The sequence below is a fragment of the Prunus mume genome, linkage group LG5 (genome assembly GCF_029339155.1).
Source record: "Prunus mume cultivar Tortuosa linkage group LG5, ASM2933915v1, whole genome shotgun sequence".
NCBI lineage: Eukaryota > Viridiplantae > Streptophyta > Magnoliopsida > Rosales > Rosaceae > Prunus > Prunus mume.
The window spans coordinates 22,159,480-22,176,998 of NC_142702.1; the positions used below are offsets into that span (position 1 = coordinate 22,159,480).

A 17,519-nucleotide genomic window follows, 5' to 3' on the forward strand; every position below is an offset into this window, starting at 1 on the left:
TGACACATTGGATTGGAGATGCTCTAAGCTATTCAATTTTGTGCAATTTGGTTACAGTGTTAACTTCATCGTCAAAATTTCTGTTAATTGCTTATGTGACAAGCCTGTCCCACCTATTCACTTCTTTTAATGTCAGTTGAAGGTTATTTTGTTAAAAAACGATTTGGTATTAATGCATGTAATGTGTTCTTCCACCAATTACTTATTCACTTCTTTTAATGTCAGTTGAAGGTTATTTTGTTAAAAAATGATTTGGTATTCATGCATGTAATGTGTTCTTCATAGAATGGAAGACACCAATTACTTGAAAATACTCTTCAACTGATATCGAAATAAACGAATAGGTGAAACTCATGTCTGCCATGAAAGCAATTAACCGAAATTTTGATGTTAAAGTTAACGCCGGAAACAGATTGCAAAAAATTGAAAAATTTAAGGTGTGTAATAATTAAAATTGAGAGTGCAGAGGCAAACGTGCCTTAAGGAAAAGAATTCATGTACTAAATCTAAGATTTTCACACCATCAACTTCTATTATTAAAAAAAACGAAGAAAGAGCATGACTGCTTTATTTTACGTATTTTAAGCCGTCTGATAGTCAGGGCTGAAGTTACACACTGCCTCGAATTTGAGAACTATAGCCACTCCTGTCATCGTTGAACTTATCATAGAGCATGACACCTCCATACTTGGAAGATCCCTTAACAAAAGGAAACACTTGGTTTTTCAGATCATTTGGTTTCACAAAGCCACTGCCAGCAGCTTGACGGGAAGCCGGAAGCCCAACAAAGAACTGGCCGGCTTTTATAGAGGTCCATTTGTTCCATGAGTCCCTGAAGGCATTGGGGTTGCTGGTCGTAAATTGACACTGAGGGTTGTTGTAGAATTGGACCCAAACGTAGTCAAATAGGCCAGTGGACAGAGCACCATTGAGATACTTGTCAGGAAATGGGCATTGTGGTGCTGCACTTAAGTAGACTTTTTTGCCTCTTTTGCTGTAGTCAGACAACCTCCTAGCAAGTGCAGCATAGTGAGGTCCACCTTTGTCGATGTTGAAATCTATGCCGTCCAAAACGGCGCTGCCTAGAGGCCTTGAGTTTGATTGGCCCCCTAAGAAGTTGTTCCATAGGTAGACTGCTACACTGTTAGCATCGGCATCAGATGACAGTCCATAGTTCCCTGCGCCACCGCCGATCGAAAGCAGGACCTTAATGCCTTTTCTTTGGCAGTTTTTGATGCCAGCACTCACTCTTTGGCAGCCATTTGATGCTGGGTTACAGTGGCCAGCTAAGTTGATTTCAGGTCTTTGGCCATTGCCAAATTTTGAGAGAAATCCTATGTTTACGACTCGATATTTTCCGGTGTTACATGCGTTTGTGAGTGAGCCCTCACCTCGATTTTGACCCCAATAAACCACAATGACTCCGGCATTGGTTTTGGAAAACAGGGCTGGGAGAATCATTAGGAAGGTAGTGAAAGCTTGAGAAAAAAACTTAGTGAACAAGGCAGCCATAGTTGTTGTCTTATGAGTTTGATGACAAATGTTCCTGTGGGATTATTCTATTTATAGACTTTGCAGGATCTGAGTTTGGGAAGATATTTGGAGCTTTGTTTCTTAGTCAATTTTGTCAATATATACGGGTTTAGTGGGTTGTTGCCAAACATGTAATAATCACTAAGGAGAAAAGTTTTATGTCGACAATTCTTCTTTCAAAGCCCCTGCATGAATTAAATTAAAATAGTAAAATTTCATTTATAATGGTGTGATTTAGTTCATTATAATAAATGCAATTGCAATAGAAGGTGCTATGTGATGAACCATCTATTGAATTGTAATAGACTAATTATGAGACTCACATGCCAATAAAAAAATAGAAAAAATACAGCAATTAATGCATTATGTCGTTAATGCATAATACAGCAATTAATGCATGTGTAGCATGCAGAATTGAACCTTTCTTTGCCTATATTTTTGAAAAAAAAATCCAAATATACAAGTTTGGCATGAAATTTATTTATTTATTCAAATATATTCAAAATTGGTCTCTTTTTAAAGATCTCTTTGAGAATATTTCAATGGAACAATTTTTAGTGTTATTAAATTTATCCATTTTATTTTATTTGACTATGTAAAAAAATATGTAAGAAGATAACTATTGATATGAAGCTATTGAACTGTACCATTGCAAGTAAACTACAGTTCAATTCAATAGATACCAAAATAGTTCAATAAATTGAACTATCGCATTGAACTATTGAACAACCATTGCGGAGGTTCTTAACAAAATTGATGCTCATCATGAATTTTGTATTTCTCCTTAGTTGTGATAACACTAGTTAGACATAGAAGGGTTTTGGAGGTTGATCCCCAAATATGCCAAACTAAAAAAGTTATACTATTGTTAAATAAGAAAAGTACAAAATTGACTTTGAGCATGAATTTTGTGGACATGGTTTCTTGAGTTCTCACCTAGGGTACATGTTGATCTTTCTTTCTTTTTTGAAATAATTAATTAATGACGTTTTTTGATAGTGGGACTAACTAGTCAGGCGTAGGAAGTTCTGAAGGTTGATTCCCAATAAACCACAATGCGCCCGGCACATGATCGTTGACCAACAAAGGGCGAATCAGCAGGAAGACAATGAGAGCTTGAGAACAAAACTTGGAGGACATGGCAATCATAGTTGTTGTAATTAAGAATAATATTTGTGTTCGATTGATCTTTTTGGTGGTACCTACAGATGGCAGTATGGCTACGGGGTTAGTCTATTAATTATAGACTTGCAAATGAGTTGCGGAAGATATTTTGAAACCCTCTTTCTTCTTTCTCTGTGAACATGCATGGAATTTACTTGCCAAGTTGCAACAACGCTAGATAGATTCCAAAATTTTCCAATTATGCATGCATATTGCTGTTCTTGAACAATTTCCTTGTTTATGCCTGCTATATAGCTAAAATCAAACATAACTAACATGTGATGAGTTAATTTGGGTATTGAGTTGGCCGTACGTCGTCAACTTAAATTTCTTTGTACAAGATGTGAGTATGGCCAATTTTAGAGTTTAGAGAGTTAAGACTTGGGGGTTGATGAGTCAAGCTTACAGTAATTACTAGGAGAGGAACCACCTAGCTGGCTGGTGGTTCTTTTTCGTCCTTTACAAAAACTTTTCCACATATATCAACTAGATGATCCCCAATGTCAAGATTGCTAAGACTTTGCTGCTACGAGGGACGGTCCCTCAGCATTATGACCTGAACTATAGCCCATGTGGGGTCTTTTTTTTCAGCCCAAAATCTCTAATACAGCTCACCCGAGCCTACTCATATAGCACCCCTTCATGTAATGTAAGGTAAATTAAGTCAACCCCATTTTGAAATCAAGGTTCGTCCGTCAGCAGGAGCTGGAATATGCATAGAGTTGAACTCAAGTCAACCGTAGATGCGCATGTCCATTACCTTGAGTTTGTGGACAATTTTCGTAGAGGATGACAGAAGCACTGGGCAAGTTGTGTTCTCGAGTTCGTCTTTAGTGTGGATTCGTAATTGTATGTCTTAAGACAGATCTAATAATGAAGTGGTTCACAAATCTAAACCTATAAAGGATCCGGCTGCATGTCGTACAAATATCTGCACTGTAGAATTTTCTTTGTTTGCCTTGGAAGTTGGAGTCACACTTGCAGAGGAAAACAAAATATGAGAAGATATGTTCCTTCCACCTTTAATTAATCTTAATGGAATGGTACTGATTACTGGTGCTTTGCCGCAGACTCTTAGTAATGAACAAGGTTGGCTTGACTTCAAGTCAATGGTGCTAAGCCGTATCAACTAGTCTACTTTGCAACAGATAATATAAAAATGAAACGGATCGAAGACGATTGTCTGAACTGAAGTCTGAATAGCTTTAGATATGGATACTGGGTTGGCTCAAGATTGTCTCCTTTTGCTTAGTCAATTTTGTGAACATGGTTTTCTTGAGTTCTCGCCAAACATGTAATAACCACTTAGAAGAGAAGTCTGCAAAATTCATGTTGATCTTTCTTCTTTAACAAAATTAATTGATGTAGGGTAGTGGAGACTTGGCTAGTTAGAGAAGCATGGGACGTTTTGGAGGTTGAGTGCATGGAGGACTAATGATTTGTGGTCAGGTTGATTCCCCAGTAACTGCATACTAATGATCTAATACCAGAGCTAATTGGATTAGCTATATTGCCAACAAGACAGAGTGATATATTTACTCGCTTCTCTTGAACAATTTCCATTCCATTTGTAGAACAAAAACCAAAACATAATTTAGACGTAACGAGTTAAATTTGGTTACAGCATTGTTCTGGCTGCGGTCAACGTAAATTTCATTATACAAAATGTGAGCATGTAAGGTGAGTATGGGGAGTTTTAGACTTTGGTTGGAGAGAGTTAGAAGTTGATCAGAACATAGACATTTCTAAAGCAGCCTCTCTCAGTGGGTGCGAAGACAATGTGAAGTTTCTCATTGTTCTTCTGTACTCTATATAATCTTAATAAGGTGAGCATAATTTTCTAGGAAACAGAATTACAATTGTTACTTGCTATATATCCTTTCTTTATTGTAAAATTAAACTAACGAAATAACAGGACTGCATCAACTGCTTTATTTACTTTCTATAAGCCATTTTTATCACAATCCAGGCTTAAATTACACGTTGCCTTTGATCTTAGAACTATAGCCACTCTTGTCATTCATTGAACTTGTCATAGAGCATGACACCACCATATTTGGGTGACCTCTTAACAAAAGGTAATGCTTTGTTTATCAGATCATTCGAACACACAAAACCACTGCCAGCAGCTGCACACGAAGCCGGAAGCCCAACAAAGAACTGACCGGCTATTATAGAGGACGTCCATCTGTTCCATGAGTTCTGGAAGGCATTGGGGTTCCTGGAGGTAAATTCACAGTGAGGGTTGTTGTAGAATTTAACCCAAACGTAGTCAAATAGGCCAGTGGATAGTGCACTATTGAGATACTGGTCAGGAAATGAGCATTGTGGTGCTGCACTTAAGTACACTTTTTTTGCCTCTTTTGCTATACTCAGACAACCTCCTAGCAAGTGTATCGTAGTGAGGTCCACCTTTCTACACTTACTCAGACAAAAAAGCGGTGCCTAGAGGCCTTGACTTTGATTTGCCCCAAAGAAGTTGTTCCATAGGTAAGTCTGCTACACTATTAGCATCAGATGATAGTCCATAATTCCCTGCGCTGCCACCAATCGAAAGAAGGACCTTAATCCCCTTCCTTTGGCAGTTTTTGATGCCAGCACTCACTTTTCGGCAACCATTTGATGCTGGATCACAGTGACCTGCTAAGTTGATTTGAGGTGCTATTGCCAAATTTTGAAAGGAATGCTATGTTAACAACTTGATATCTACCGGTGTTACATGTTTTTGTTAGTGAGCCCTCGCCACCATTTTGGCCCCAATAAACCACAATGACTCTGGCATTGGATTTGGAAAAGAAGACTGGTAGAATCAATAGGAAGACAGTGAGAGCTTGAGAACAAAACTTGGTGAACAAGGCAGCCATTCTTGTTTTCCTATGAGTTTGATGCCGAAGGTTCCTTGGGGATTTAACCTATTTATAGACTTTGCGGTATCTGAGTTCGGCATATTTCAAATTTGTGAACATGGGTTTTTTGAGTTCTTGCCAAACAAGTAATAATTACCAAGGAGAAAAGTTATACAAAGTTCAAGTTGATGGTTCTTCTTTCAACAAATTAATGGTGGTTTTTCATTCTATTGTAGCTAGAAGGGTATTGGGACTAGCTAGTTAGGCATATGGAAGGTTTTGGAGGTTGATCCCCCACTCCTAACTAAAGGGCTACCCAAGTCGTAAACAACTAAGGAATGCAGAACTATTAGGGAGAAAAGTATACAAAATTCATGGTGAGCATGAATTCTGTGAATTTGGATCCTTTTCTGTCTTAGTCAATTTTGTGAACATAGTTTTGCTATGAAACAGAGTTATCATTGTTACTTGCTATATAATCTTCGATATATCTGTTCTTTCTTTTTCATTTTCATTTTTTGTGACTTTAACTACGTTGACAGTTAGTTTAATGCAATTTGAAAGGAAGGTGAACTGATAACAATGTCTCATTTATAACAGCGTTAACTTTATCATAAAATTACACTGATGAAAGGGCAGCAAACTGCTTTATTCATTTATTATGAGCCATTTTGATAATAATCCAGGCTTAAATTACAATGATGAAAGAGCAGGACTGCAGCAACTGCTTTATTAACTTATTAATAAGCCATTTTAATCATAGTCCAGGCTTCAATTACACTCTGCCTCTGATTTTAGGACTATAGCTGCTCTTGTCATCATTGAACTTGTCATAGAGCATGACACCGCCATATTTGGGAGACCTCTTAACGAAAGGTAACACTTCGTTTATCAGATCATTTGCAGGCACGAAACCACTGCCAGCAACTGCGCGCGAAGCTGGAAGCCCAACAAAGATTTTGGCACGTATGGAGGAGGTCCATCGGTTCCAATATCTCTTGAAGGCATTGGGGTTTCTAGAGCTAAATTCACACTGTGGATTGTTGTAGAACTGAACCCAAACATAGTCAAACAGACCGGTGGATAATGCAGCATTGAGATGCTGGTCAGGAAATGGGCATTGTGGTGCTGCTGATAAGTACACTTTTCTGCCTTTTGTGCTATGCGCTGCCAACATTCTAGCAAGTGTAACATAATGAGGTCCACCTTTCTCAATGTCGAAATCTACGCCGTCCAATATGGCATCACCTAGAGGCCTTGAATTTGATCTCCCCCCTAAGAAGTTGTTCCATATGTAGTTGGCTACATTCTTAGCATCATTTTCAGATGATAGCCCATAGCTCCCAAAACCACCACCAATCGAAAGCAGGACCTTAATCCCCTTCCTTTGGCAGTTTTTGATGCCAATACTCGCTCTATGGCAACCATTTGACTTCGGGTTACAGTGGCCGGCTAGGTTGATCTCAGGTGTTTGGCCTCTGCCAAATTTTGAGAGGAACCCTATGTTGACAATTTGGTATCTTCCAGTGTTACATGTTTCTGTTAGGGTGCCCTCCCCACCATTTTGGCCCCAATAAACCACAATGCTCCCGGCATCTGATTTGGAAACCAAGGAAGGGAGAACCAATAGGAAGACTATGGCAGCCTTGAGAACAAAACTTGGTAAACAAGGCAGCCATAATTGTACTTCCAATGAGTTTGATACCAGGGTTCCTGTGGGTTTACTCTATTTATAGACTTGCATCTGAGAGTGCTGAATGTATATTCTGAAACCTTAAAATTCTTTCTTGCAATAATACCAGACCCATGTATAAATATAATCAAAATTTTGAGCTGTACTTGGAGTCAATGACATTACTCAATTTTGTTGAGTTGTGGTCAAACATGTAGTAACTTACTGACAAGGACAATACAAATGATTGTATTGGTCTAGCTATTTTTTTAGGGGTTGACAAGCTTGGATTGGTGCCATTTGTCAAGCAGCACCAGTTTAGGGTTGAGAAGAATAAATAGGTTAATCCCCTTTTTTTCAGGTTGATAAAAGATATTGTAGTCCAGCCAGATGGTTGGCTTGACTTTAATTCAGACGTGCTAAGCACTAGGCCACTACTCTAGGTCACATTTTTCTTAAAGGAATTATAAAACTGATGAACACATTAACATCTAGCTCTCTACTGGTTTCAATGCATTGCTTCCCTTGCTAGACTAGAGCCAATCAAACAGCTTCAATATTTGCAATTAGGAGGATCTTATATGCTCCAAGTTGTACCAAAAAGGGGATCGCTTTTGCGTAGGAAAAACCAGTCTAGAAGGTTCATTTCCCAGATTGCTAGATACAGAAACAAAAATGATATCATTTTGAATAAAATATATAACATTTTTCGTTGAAAGAAAATGGCCGGATTTAATCTCCTTAGAGATTTTATATATAGTTTCATCTTGAGAGTATATGCCTAGAATTGGAAAGACATTATTAGCATCATTTTCATAATCCATAGCTCACAAAAACCACCACCACCACCAATCTAAAGCAGGACCTTAATCCCCTTTTTTGGCAGTTTTTGATGCCAATACTCGCTATATGGCAACCATTCAACCTAGGGTTACAGTGGCCAGCTAAGTTGATCTCTGGTTTTTGGCCTCTGCCAAATTTTGAGAGTAATCCTATGTTTACCTTTGTATCTTCCTCTGTTACATGTTTGTGTTAGGGTGCCCTCCCTCCAATTTTGGCCCCAATAAACCACAATGCTTCTGGCATCTGACTTGCAAACCAAGGAAAGGAGAACCAGTAGGAAGACTGTGACAGCTTGAGAACAAAACTTGGTAAGCAAGTTCCTTTCGGCTTACTCTATTTATAGACTTGCATATGAGGACTGAATGATATATTCGGAAACCTTAATTCTTTCTTAGTCAATCTTGTGAATATGGTACGTAGTTAAAAATAAGGTTGGAAGCATGTAAGCTGTATTGGGCTAGCTATTCAATGCCAATTGTCAAGCAGCGTCAGCAGGGAGAGAGTTTTGGGTTGAGAAAGGTTAATCCCAGAATTTGATCTGAACATCTTTTGCTTCACTTGAAGTTAAGCCTGCAGTACATGGTTGCTTGACTAAGCACTAGGCCACTACTATCTAATAGGGGTTTGTAAATGCCCCAAATTTGCTGTGTAATTTCCTTGCTCCAGGTCACATTTTTCTGAAAGGAAAGTATGAAACTGATGAACACTTGTAGCTTTCTACTGATTTCAATATATTGATGCATCATGCATTTCTTCCTTTGCTAGACCAGAAGCCAGAGTGGTAGACACTATATTTAACCAACCAATCAGCTAATTAACTAACAATTCATGTTAATAATCTTTTCTTAAACAAAAACAAATCAGATTTGAGACCCGAAAGATGTCTTTGTTCTTCTTCTGTCCTGCATAATCTTAATAAGGCGAGCAATGATTTGCTTGGCTACTTCAAGTCAAGCCTCTAGTATTACTTGCTAAGGAACAGAATTATCAAATGGTATTTGTACATGTGTTCGAATTTTCAGGATAAATTATCTACATCCAAGTTCATGAATTTTAATGCACTTTTCTCTTGCTGGTTTAGGGGTTAGTGAAAGGAAAGTCTACCAATAATGATTTATAGGACATCTTATATAACTAACTAAATATTATTTCAACAGCATTAGCTTTATTGTTAAATTAAACTGATGAAAGAGCATGAGTGCTTTCTTTTAAGCCAGTCTCATAGTCGGGGCTTAAATTACACACAGCTTTAGTGTAGGTGGCTAGATACAAGTAATGATGTATAACCCAATCCAAGGATTTGTTGGACCTAGATAGTTAGGGTGGGAACAATATCGGTGCATGATTTGGATAAGAAGTAGACTCTTATTGGGCCCGTTGGTTTGCCAAAGGTAAACTCACACCGTGGATTGTATGCCATATGGGTTGTTGCAGAATTGAACCCAAACATAGTCATATAGGCCAGTGGACAGTGCACCATTGTGCCATTTCCAAATTTTGAGAGGAAGCCTATGTTCACAATGCGATATCTTCCTGTGGTTTCTGTTAGTGTGCCCTCCACCAGTAGGAAGATTACCAACACAACTTGGTGAAAAAGGCAGCCATAGTTGTTCTGATGAGTTTTTTTTTTTTTTTATTCGAGAAAGGAAAACTAGCAGAGACACAATCCTCTAGAATACGCAGGCCCAAACAAGTCCAACTAAAAAGAGGAACCAACAGAAAGGGGAGACTACTCTCCCAAAGCTTCGAAGGCGAAAGCAATGACCAAGGGAAGCAAAGACATCTGCAACCGCATTGGCTTTACGATAGACATGAGAGAATGAGACTTGATCACAGAATCTTGTGAGTTGTTCTAATGAGTTTGATATAGCAGTGGCTTCTTTGGGCTTAATCTATATATAGACTTGCACCTGAGTTGTAAAAGAAAGTTTTTGTTGAAACCACTTTCTTCTTTCTAAGTCAACATTGTGAATATGGTCCACTTGCAATAGTACTAGATTCATTCCAAAGTTTTTGTAAATTTCAAGCACTAGTATGCAGAGAATGACACGAAAATATTTGAGGGGCTGTGAGAAACTTTGCTTTGTGCAATTGTCGACCATTCATCAGAAGGGAGATAAATATTTGAGGTTGTGAACATGACATATATAGGTTAAGAACTTTTCATCTTTCATAGTAATTGAAGTGGTTAAGAACATCATGATGATTCATGATGATATGTATTTGATTGAATTCTCTACAAATATCATTGTCACAGAAAATTAAACAATTAAAAAAAAAAATCTCCCTCCAAATAAGAAAAAATAAAAATAAAAATGTCCATGATCTACATTTGGACGCTATTATTATCACACACCCAAAAAAAAAAGGCGTAGAATGATCTACATTCTTTGGGAGAAAACTGACACGTGGTGGACAAAGACGAAGTGCACGTTATCAGAAGGGTCTCGAAACTTCACCGTTAGATGACGCGGGAAACCTCTCGAAGACAAAGCTTAGATTTTTTCTCCATTATTTCCGATTCTAACCCTTCTATAAATCTCCAATGATCTGACGCCCTCTCTCATCAGAACAGAGACTGATTTCAGTAAAAAGCCAAAGACAGAGACACACAACAAGCTTCCATTTTTCTCCTTTTCGGGTTTGTGGACCGATTTGCTCCGTTAACTGAGTCATCCGGATTGTGGAACCGTAATTGGCTGTTTGATATTTCTCCAGTGAATTGTAAGTTGTGGTTCTTCCTCTTCCTCTTCCTCTTCCTTTGTTTTGCCTTAAAATTTTGATTTTGGCTTGTTTTTGTTTCTATAATATTGTGAGATCCACTGAGAGAAGATATGCAGTAGATAGTGATAACCCATGAATTAAAACTTTGAACTTCGTATGAGCTTTTGATTTTGCATCTTCTAATTTGCATTGTTTTCAAAAATCAATTAATCTGAATGTAAATTTCCACTGGCTGCTTGTTGGCTCTTTGTCTGCTGTGTTCTGAAAGTTGGATTTTTTAGCATTTTTTTCCCTGAATCTGGAGTTTTTATAAATATTTGGTTATGTATCTTTTCATTTGCATTGTCCTAAACATTCATTGATTTGAATTTGATGCTTCTCTGTCTGCTATGGCTTGGAAATTGGAGTTCTCAGCATCTCTTTACTTCAATTTGGGCTCTATGTAAAATTTTGATTCTGCATCTTCTGATTTCCATTGTCTTCAAAAACACATCAATTTGAATCCAGTCTGCATTTGGTCCTTGTTGGTTCCTTCTGCTATAGTTTGAAAATTGGAGTTTTGAGCTTCTTCTTCTTCCTTTTTTTTCCCTTTTAGTGATTTATGAATTTTCTTCTAATTTTCATCTTGTTCTTTTGTCAGCTCTTGGTGCTGCTTAAACGTTTTGGAGGACTTTTTTGGTGTTTGTGTGTATAAATTTGGTCAAAAATGATGCCAATGTACAGATACATGGATTCAGACCCCTACCAAAGAAACCAAACCTTCTCTTTCCCTCAGCCCCATTATCCTGGTCTCAGAGCCAACTCACCTAGGCCATTTGAGCCTTGGCCCTATGGTGGCAACTACAGCTACCCAATTTCGTGCCATTCTTGTTGTAGCCATAACAACGTCCCCGGCCACGATGGTTTCAGACCCTCTCACCCTTATGCTTCAATGCCATCACCAGTATACTTTTATGGGGGTTATCCTCTTCCATATCATGAAGCCTACCCTGTCCACTATGTACCTCCTCCTCCTCATTATTCTATGGAGATTCCTAAATATGAGTATGATAAGAATATGCCTCCAAGTTTTCACTGCTGTGGGTGTCCTAATCATCATCGCCACCAGAATATGGATAAGGGTGTTAAGATTGAAGAACAAGGACCGGTTGTTGAAAAGAAGGCGCATGACTCTTTGGTTCCGGTTCAGTTGAAAAACAACCCTTACCCAATTGTGTGGATTCCACCCGAATCCATGAATGGTGGAGAGCAAAGGAAGCTCTCTGAACCAGAGACCATAGATGAGAAGAAAATTCCATGTAATTCGAAGCCTCATGAGAGTTTGGAGTCTCAGGAAGGAGATCAAAGGCATGGTTGGTTGCCCTTTGACTTGAACAACATTGGGTCTTTGATGCAAGGTGGAAATAAGGGGCAGGTTCAGGATCAACAGAAACAGATGGAGGATAAAAACAAGGAATTTCCATTTCCAATTTTCTGGGTGCCATCTTATGAGGAGATTGGAAAGAAGGATAAGGATGTGAATGCTTCTCAGGATCAGCAGTGTGAAGACCAAAAGAAGCAATTTCCATTTCCGTTCTTCTGGTTGCCTTATGAAAACAAGGAGGAGGAGGAAGTAGGAAAGGAGGACAAGAGGGAAATGAATTCCACTCCTAAGATTGTTCCAATGAACATTTCTGAGAAGGGTGATGTTACAAACGAGACTGGAGTGAATGAAGAGAAACCTGCTGGTCAGAGTGTTGTTGAGAGAAAGGAAAAGACTGCTAATCAGAAAAGCATAGATGTGAAGCAAATGAATCAAGAGGAGGAGGAGAACAAATATGAAGACACTGAGAGAAGAGGAAGAAGTGTCCCTGTGAAACATGTAGAAGACAATGTAGCTTACAAACCTTCTGGTACCAGTGTCAGAGGACAATCCTCTTTCCCAAAAAAGTCATCTGAGCTGCCTCCTGTTTGCCTCAGAGTTGATCCTTTGCCGAAGAAAAAGAAGGCAAATGGGAGTTCGCGATCTCCTAGTCCTCCTGGTGCAAAAGGACTCGAGCAAGAGAGTTCAACTGATGCTACCAAACCCTCTGCTTCTTTGGGCTTGCAAGAGAACGCGCAACAAGATTCAAAATCTGCTCCAAGGAACAGCAAGGAGGTGGAGCCTTCCAAAAAGGAGAGGGTTATTCCAGTGGTGGATAGGAACAGCACTGTAGACAAGGATGCGATGCGTACACCCCAGATTCCCGTTAGCTCCAAAGAGGGGATATCCAGGAAGCCAACCATTCGGGAAGCTGGGAAAGATGAAACTAGATGTGAGGTCAATGAGGATGAAGGAGCAAGAAAGGCACGAGATACAACAGTTGACCATGTGGAAGAGATAAAGAAGCCCACAGAGACGGTCAAATCAGTCGTTGATGGAAGAAAACTTGAGAAAAAGACCATGTCAGATATAGAAGCTGCTGTGCGTATTCAATCTGCCTACCGTGGGTTCGAGGTTAGGAGGTGGGAACCATTGAAGAAACTGAAGCAAATAGCTGAAGTGCGTGAGCAGGTGGGTGATGTTCGGAATCATATCACATCTTTGGAGACTTCTGATCTCCAGAACTATGACAAGCAAAAGGTGGTAGTTGGGGAAACCATCATGAGACTTCTTCTCAAATTGGATACTATTCAGGTATGTGCTTGGCTCATTTAATCAATTTTTACTTTCTCGTTGGATTCTTATGGAAACATTGGTCTTTATCTTTTAAAATTTGGGTGTATGCTAACCAAGATTTAAAAAATTCCATGTGTGCATCACTGCGTGGTTGCCTCGCATGTGAAAATCCTTTATGCAAACACATGCACACACTCTTATTCAGACGCATATACAGATGGACAGATAATGAACCATTTTTCACGTATTGTCAATTTAGGTTTGAACAAAAAGAAAAAGAAAAAGAAGTAATTGAAATGTGTGCTGGTTTTGTGATGCATGGTGTTGGATAGGGAATTTGGCATCTGAATCTGCCCAAGCTATATTTGGTTTAGGCCTTGAAGGATTGCAGATATATTTGAAATTGTGGGATTTTTTTCAATATTTATGCTCATCTGGTTCTTTCTTTTATTGTTGTTCAACAGGGTTTGCTCCCAAGCTTCAGAGACATTAGAAGATCCTTGGCAAGGGAGCTTGTAGTTTTGCAGGAAAAGCTTGATGATCTAATCGCTAAGAAATGTCAAGATACACCACAGGAGGCATCCACTATTACACGTGTGGAAGAGATCAGTTCCAATGCCAACAACAATAACTGCATGCTAGAGCAAAAAGATGAAGTGAAAGGACTTGGTGAAGGACCGGCTGATGGTGGTAGTGATAGCAGTCACCATGCGACAGAGCCTTGTCAAGGGCAAGTGCTTTACACTACCGATTATGTGCCTGCTCTGAGAACCAAGGAGCCAGACCTCTCTGACCATGGAGAGCTGCACAAAGCATCTGAGGATAGTGCTCAAGAACTGCCAGTGGCAAGTGGTCTAAAATCTGAAGATCTTGGTTCGGAGTCCGTTACGGAACAGAAGAATGATGTGGTTAATGGACAAAATAATTCTGGAGAAATCAGTACGGTAAACACAGAAATGGGCAATGGTTCCACTGAGCTCAAGCAATGTAGTGAATCTCCATCTCTTGTAGAAGACAAGACAGTTTGTACAGGTATCTCTTCTGAAGTTGTTAATATGAATCCACAGACAATAGAGCTTGAAGAGTTGCCTCGAGGAGCGACTGATAATGAGCCTGCCATTTCAGAGCCTGAGAAGGATGAAAAAAGAGAAATGAACAAGAACGAAGTCCACCAAAGTGGTGAAGTGGAATTAGAAATGTCACCAGATGTAACATCACCCAATGCTGGTGCTAATGTGACTGATGAGGAAGCAGAGATGCATGAGCAAGCAGATTTGCCACAGAGCATGATTGATGAGGAGAGTCCGGCTAATGAGTTTAAGAAGATCGAAGAAGTCGAGGTAGTGAAGGAGTATGATGTCTTAGAAAGTGGAGAAGAAGAGCATCAAATGGTACTTGATGCCACTTCACAGCATGATGGGACTCCAAATTTGGATCAATTAGAGCTACAGCCAGAGGGAGAAATGGAGGAGCAGCCTATTCTCCAATTGAAGGAGCCGGTAAAGATGGATTCTCACAAGGATGAGGAACTCCCTGGAGATTCAGTGCTTAAGGCAGAGGTGGAGCTCCCGCCACAAGAAGAAGCCAGCAAAGATGATTTTCTCCCGCTGGTCTTTGAGTCGATTGAATCCCAACCATTGAGCTTACCTGTTCAGATTGAAACTCATGATGCCGTGCATGAAGATGGACCTTCAGATATAATCGACGGTGATATTACTTGCTCCTCTGTATTGGCTGATGCGGGGAGGCCTATCGGGGATGAAGTGCCAATTGAGAGAAGTACAGAAGACTCAAAATACCAGCCAGCAGCAACCGCCAGAGAGGACAGAAAGGTGGAGGGTAACAAAGTTGAATGCGAGGACTACAATAGACTGGCGAGTGGTGCTGAAACTGCCGAAGAGGATCTCGTCCTTGAGACACAATCTACTCCAGTGCAGAAGACTGAATTGGCATCCCCCACCAAGCGATGTGCCGTGGGAGTCGAAAATGAAAGATGCCTAGTTGAAGAGAATGTGAAACTCAGGGAAATGATGCAGAAGTTGATGGAAGCAGGAAACGAACAGCTGCAAGTCATATCTAAACTGACCGGAAGAGTGAAAGACTTGGAGAAAAAGCTGGCTAAGAAGAAGAAAGTAAGGACAAGGAGGTATAGAGCAGCATCACCACCTGGAACTTCTTGCATGAAACCATCAAACGATCCGTTGAAGGAGGGGGCCGTTGGTGTTGCAATGTGAAGAAAGGTCACTCCTTGTCTCGATCATTCTTAAAAGAAATGTTGAGTTGTTGTAATGTGGGGTTTGAATCTCTTTGTATCTACAATGAGTGAACTTTGTCTGGTCTTTTTAAGTTTTCAGAATAATAAAGAACTGTTTGAATATATATACCTTCCAGCTTCGTTGTTCGATTTCTGTCTTTGATACAGTAGTTCTCGAGTCTTGAGTAGTTTGCGGAAAAAATAATGTTTGTTTGTTATACACGAATTACTCTGCTTAATGAAAGAGCTACCTATTGCAGGAAAAGTGGTTAACAATAAAAATGGAATGCCAGTTCCAAATTAAAATTAAGAAAGTAAAAAACCGTTAATAACACCATTAATTTTATTTTACCATACAAGTGCCAACTAAAATCCACTGGATTTACTTTAACCCCAGTTGCACCACAAATTTTACTCCACTAGATCATCCACCCTGTAAACACTGGACTCTGGACACCATGGCCAAACCCAAACCAACCACCTCATTTCCCAGAGAATATTCCCCCAACTAAATCGGACCCACCGACTTCGGAAGCTCGTGTTTTTCTACAGAGTCCCCCGGCCCCTCCTCTCCCTCCCGCTCTGGCTCTCTTAACCGGCATGTCTTGCGGCGACTGCCTTCTTGTTCTTGAATCTCATCAAGACCGTCCGCTTTCTTCACTGCTTTCTTGACCGAATCGCGTCCGTCGATTCCCCCCCGAAAGCGATGATGAAGAAAGAAAATGGAGATCACGAGGACACGATGCGCGTGCTCGAGATCCACCTCATCTCCGCCCAGGGCCTCAAAGCCCCCGCCGGTACCTTGCGCCGCATGCAGACCTACGCACTCGCCTGGGTCGACTCGGCCCACAAGCTCCGATCCCGGGTCGACAAGATCGGAGCCTCGAACCCAACCTGGAACGACCGGTTCCTCTTCAAGGTTCCGCCGGGCTTCCTTTCCAGCGAGACCTCCGCCGTCTCCGTCCAGATCTACGCCGTTGGTACCTTCCGCGATCACCTCGTCGGCTCCGTCCGATTTCTGATAAACAATTTTCTTGACGTCCACTCCAAGATGCCGTCGTTTACCGCGGTCCAGATCCGGCGACCTTCTGGAAGGTTCTACGGCGTGTTGAATGTTGGAGCGATGGTGATCGACGGCTCTGATCTGGCTCCGGCGGTGAACGAGATGTCGGCGATCGGATACCGCGATCTGATGGGGAAGGGAGAGAGCTTCGGGCGCAGGCGCCGGCATGGCGACAGCATGAGGATCAAGTCTAAGGATTACTCTGGCGACTCAAAGGAGAATTCTTGTGCCGAGTCAACGGAGAACTCGGACGCTGGCGAGTCGGTGGCGTCATCTCCGGCGACGCCATTGCCGCCTCCGAAGGAGCTGAACGGGGTAGGAGATTTGGCGGGAACAACAACCAAGGTGTTGAGGGCTGCTCCATCGGACGGCTCTCGTTTCTTGTGCTGCTTGCTGACGCAGAGGAAGATTCAATACACTCCGACGGATCAGAACCCGGATGGGGCCCACGGCAGAGAAAGGTAAAAGTAAAAAAGTAAAAAAACAAAAAAGTCGACGATTGAAAAGAAAATTGTGTGAATATTGCTGGTGGAGATGAACACGGATTAATTGCTGAAGAAGAGAGCATTAACAAACTACAAATTTCAAGTTACTGAGAGTTGATTACTACCCAGACTTTAGTTTCTTCTTGATTCTGAATGTACAGGAATCAGGCAGGCACTAGAGAGTGGCTTAGAATCTTCTATTAGGAAAACCATGTATAAATTTGTGTCCGTTTGTGCAAAATGTGCATCGAATCGATCTTGGTCATGTCAAAAAGCTGATCAAATTTTCGTTCTAAA

The 17,519-nt window shown here is 40.5% G+C and overlaps 4 protein-coding genes and 1 pseudogene across 4 annotated transcripts; 2 read left to right on the plus strand and 3 right to left on the minus strand.

Annotated features, from left to right (window-relative positions):
• Positions 1–498: 498 nt before the first annotated feature.
• On the minus strand, positions 499–1,540 carry LOC103332459 (basic endochitinase-like). Its single transcript, XM_089051449.1, has one exon. The coding sequence runs from the start codon at positions 1,510–1,512 to the stop codon at positions 610–612; it is 903 nt and encodes a 300-aa protein (XP_088907575.1). The 5' UTR covers positions 1,513–1,540; the 3' UTR covers positions 499–609.
• Positions 1,541–4,673: 3,133 nt separating this feature from the next.
• On the minus strand, positions 4,674–5,561 carry LOC103332458 (hevamine-A-like; annotated as a pseudogene).
• A 689-nt stretch (positions 5,562–6,250) lies between these two features.
• LOC103332457 (acidic endochitinase-like) lies at positions 6,251–7,222 on the minus strand. Its single transcript, XM_008235203.2, is given in 2 exon segments — positions 6,251–7,188; positions 7,190–7,222. Coding segments are annotated over 2 exon segments (903 nt in total). The 3' UTR covers positions 6,251–6,318.
• A 3,388-nt stretch (positions 7,223–10,610) lies between these two features.
• Positions 10,611–15,799, plus strand: BAG6 (BCL-2-associated athanogene 6). The gene is made up of 3 exons (XM_008235012.2): positions 10,611–10,782; positions 11,423–13,438; positions 13,885–15,799. Exons 2-3 carry the CDS (start codon positions 11,489–11,491, stop codon positions 15,652–15,654), a joined length of 3,720 nt encoding a protein of 1,239 aa, XP_008233234.2. The 5' UTR covers positions 10,611–10,782; positions 11,423–11,488; the 3' UTR covers positions 15,655–15,799.
• A 442-nt stretch (positions 15,800–16,241) lies between these two features.
• LOC103332288 (Calcium-dependent lipid-binding (CaLB domain) family protein) lies at positions 16,242–17,519 on the plus strand. Its single transcript, XM_008235011.2, has one exon. It carries the CDS (start codon positions 16,381–16,383, stop codon positions 17,200–17,202), a length of 822 nt encoding a protein of 273 aa, XP_008233233.2. The 5' UTR covers positions 16,242–16,380; the 3' UTR covers positions 17,203–17,519.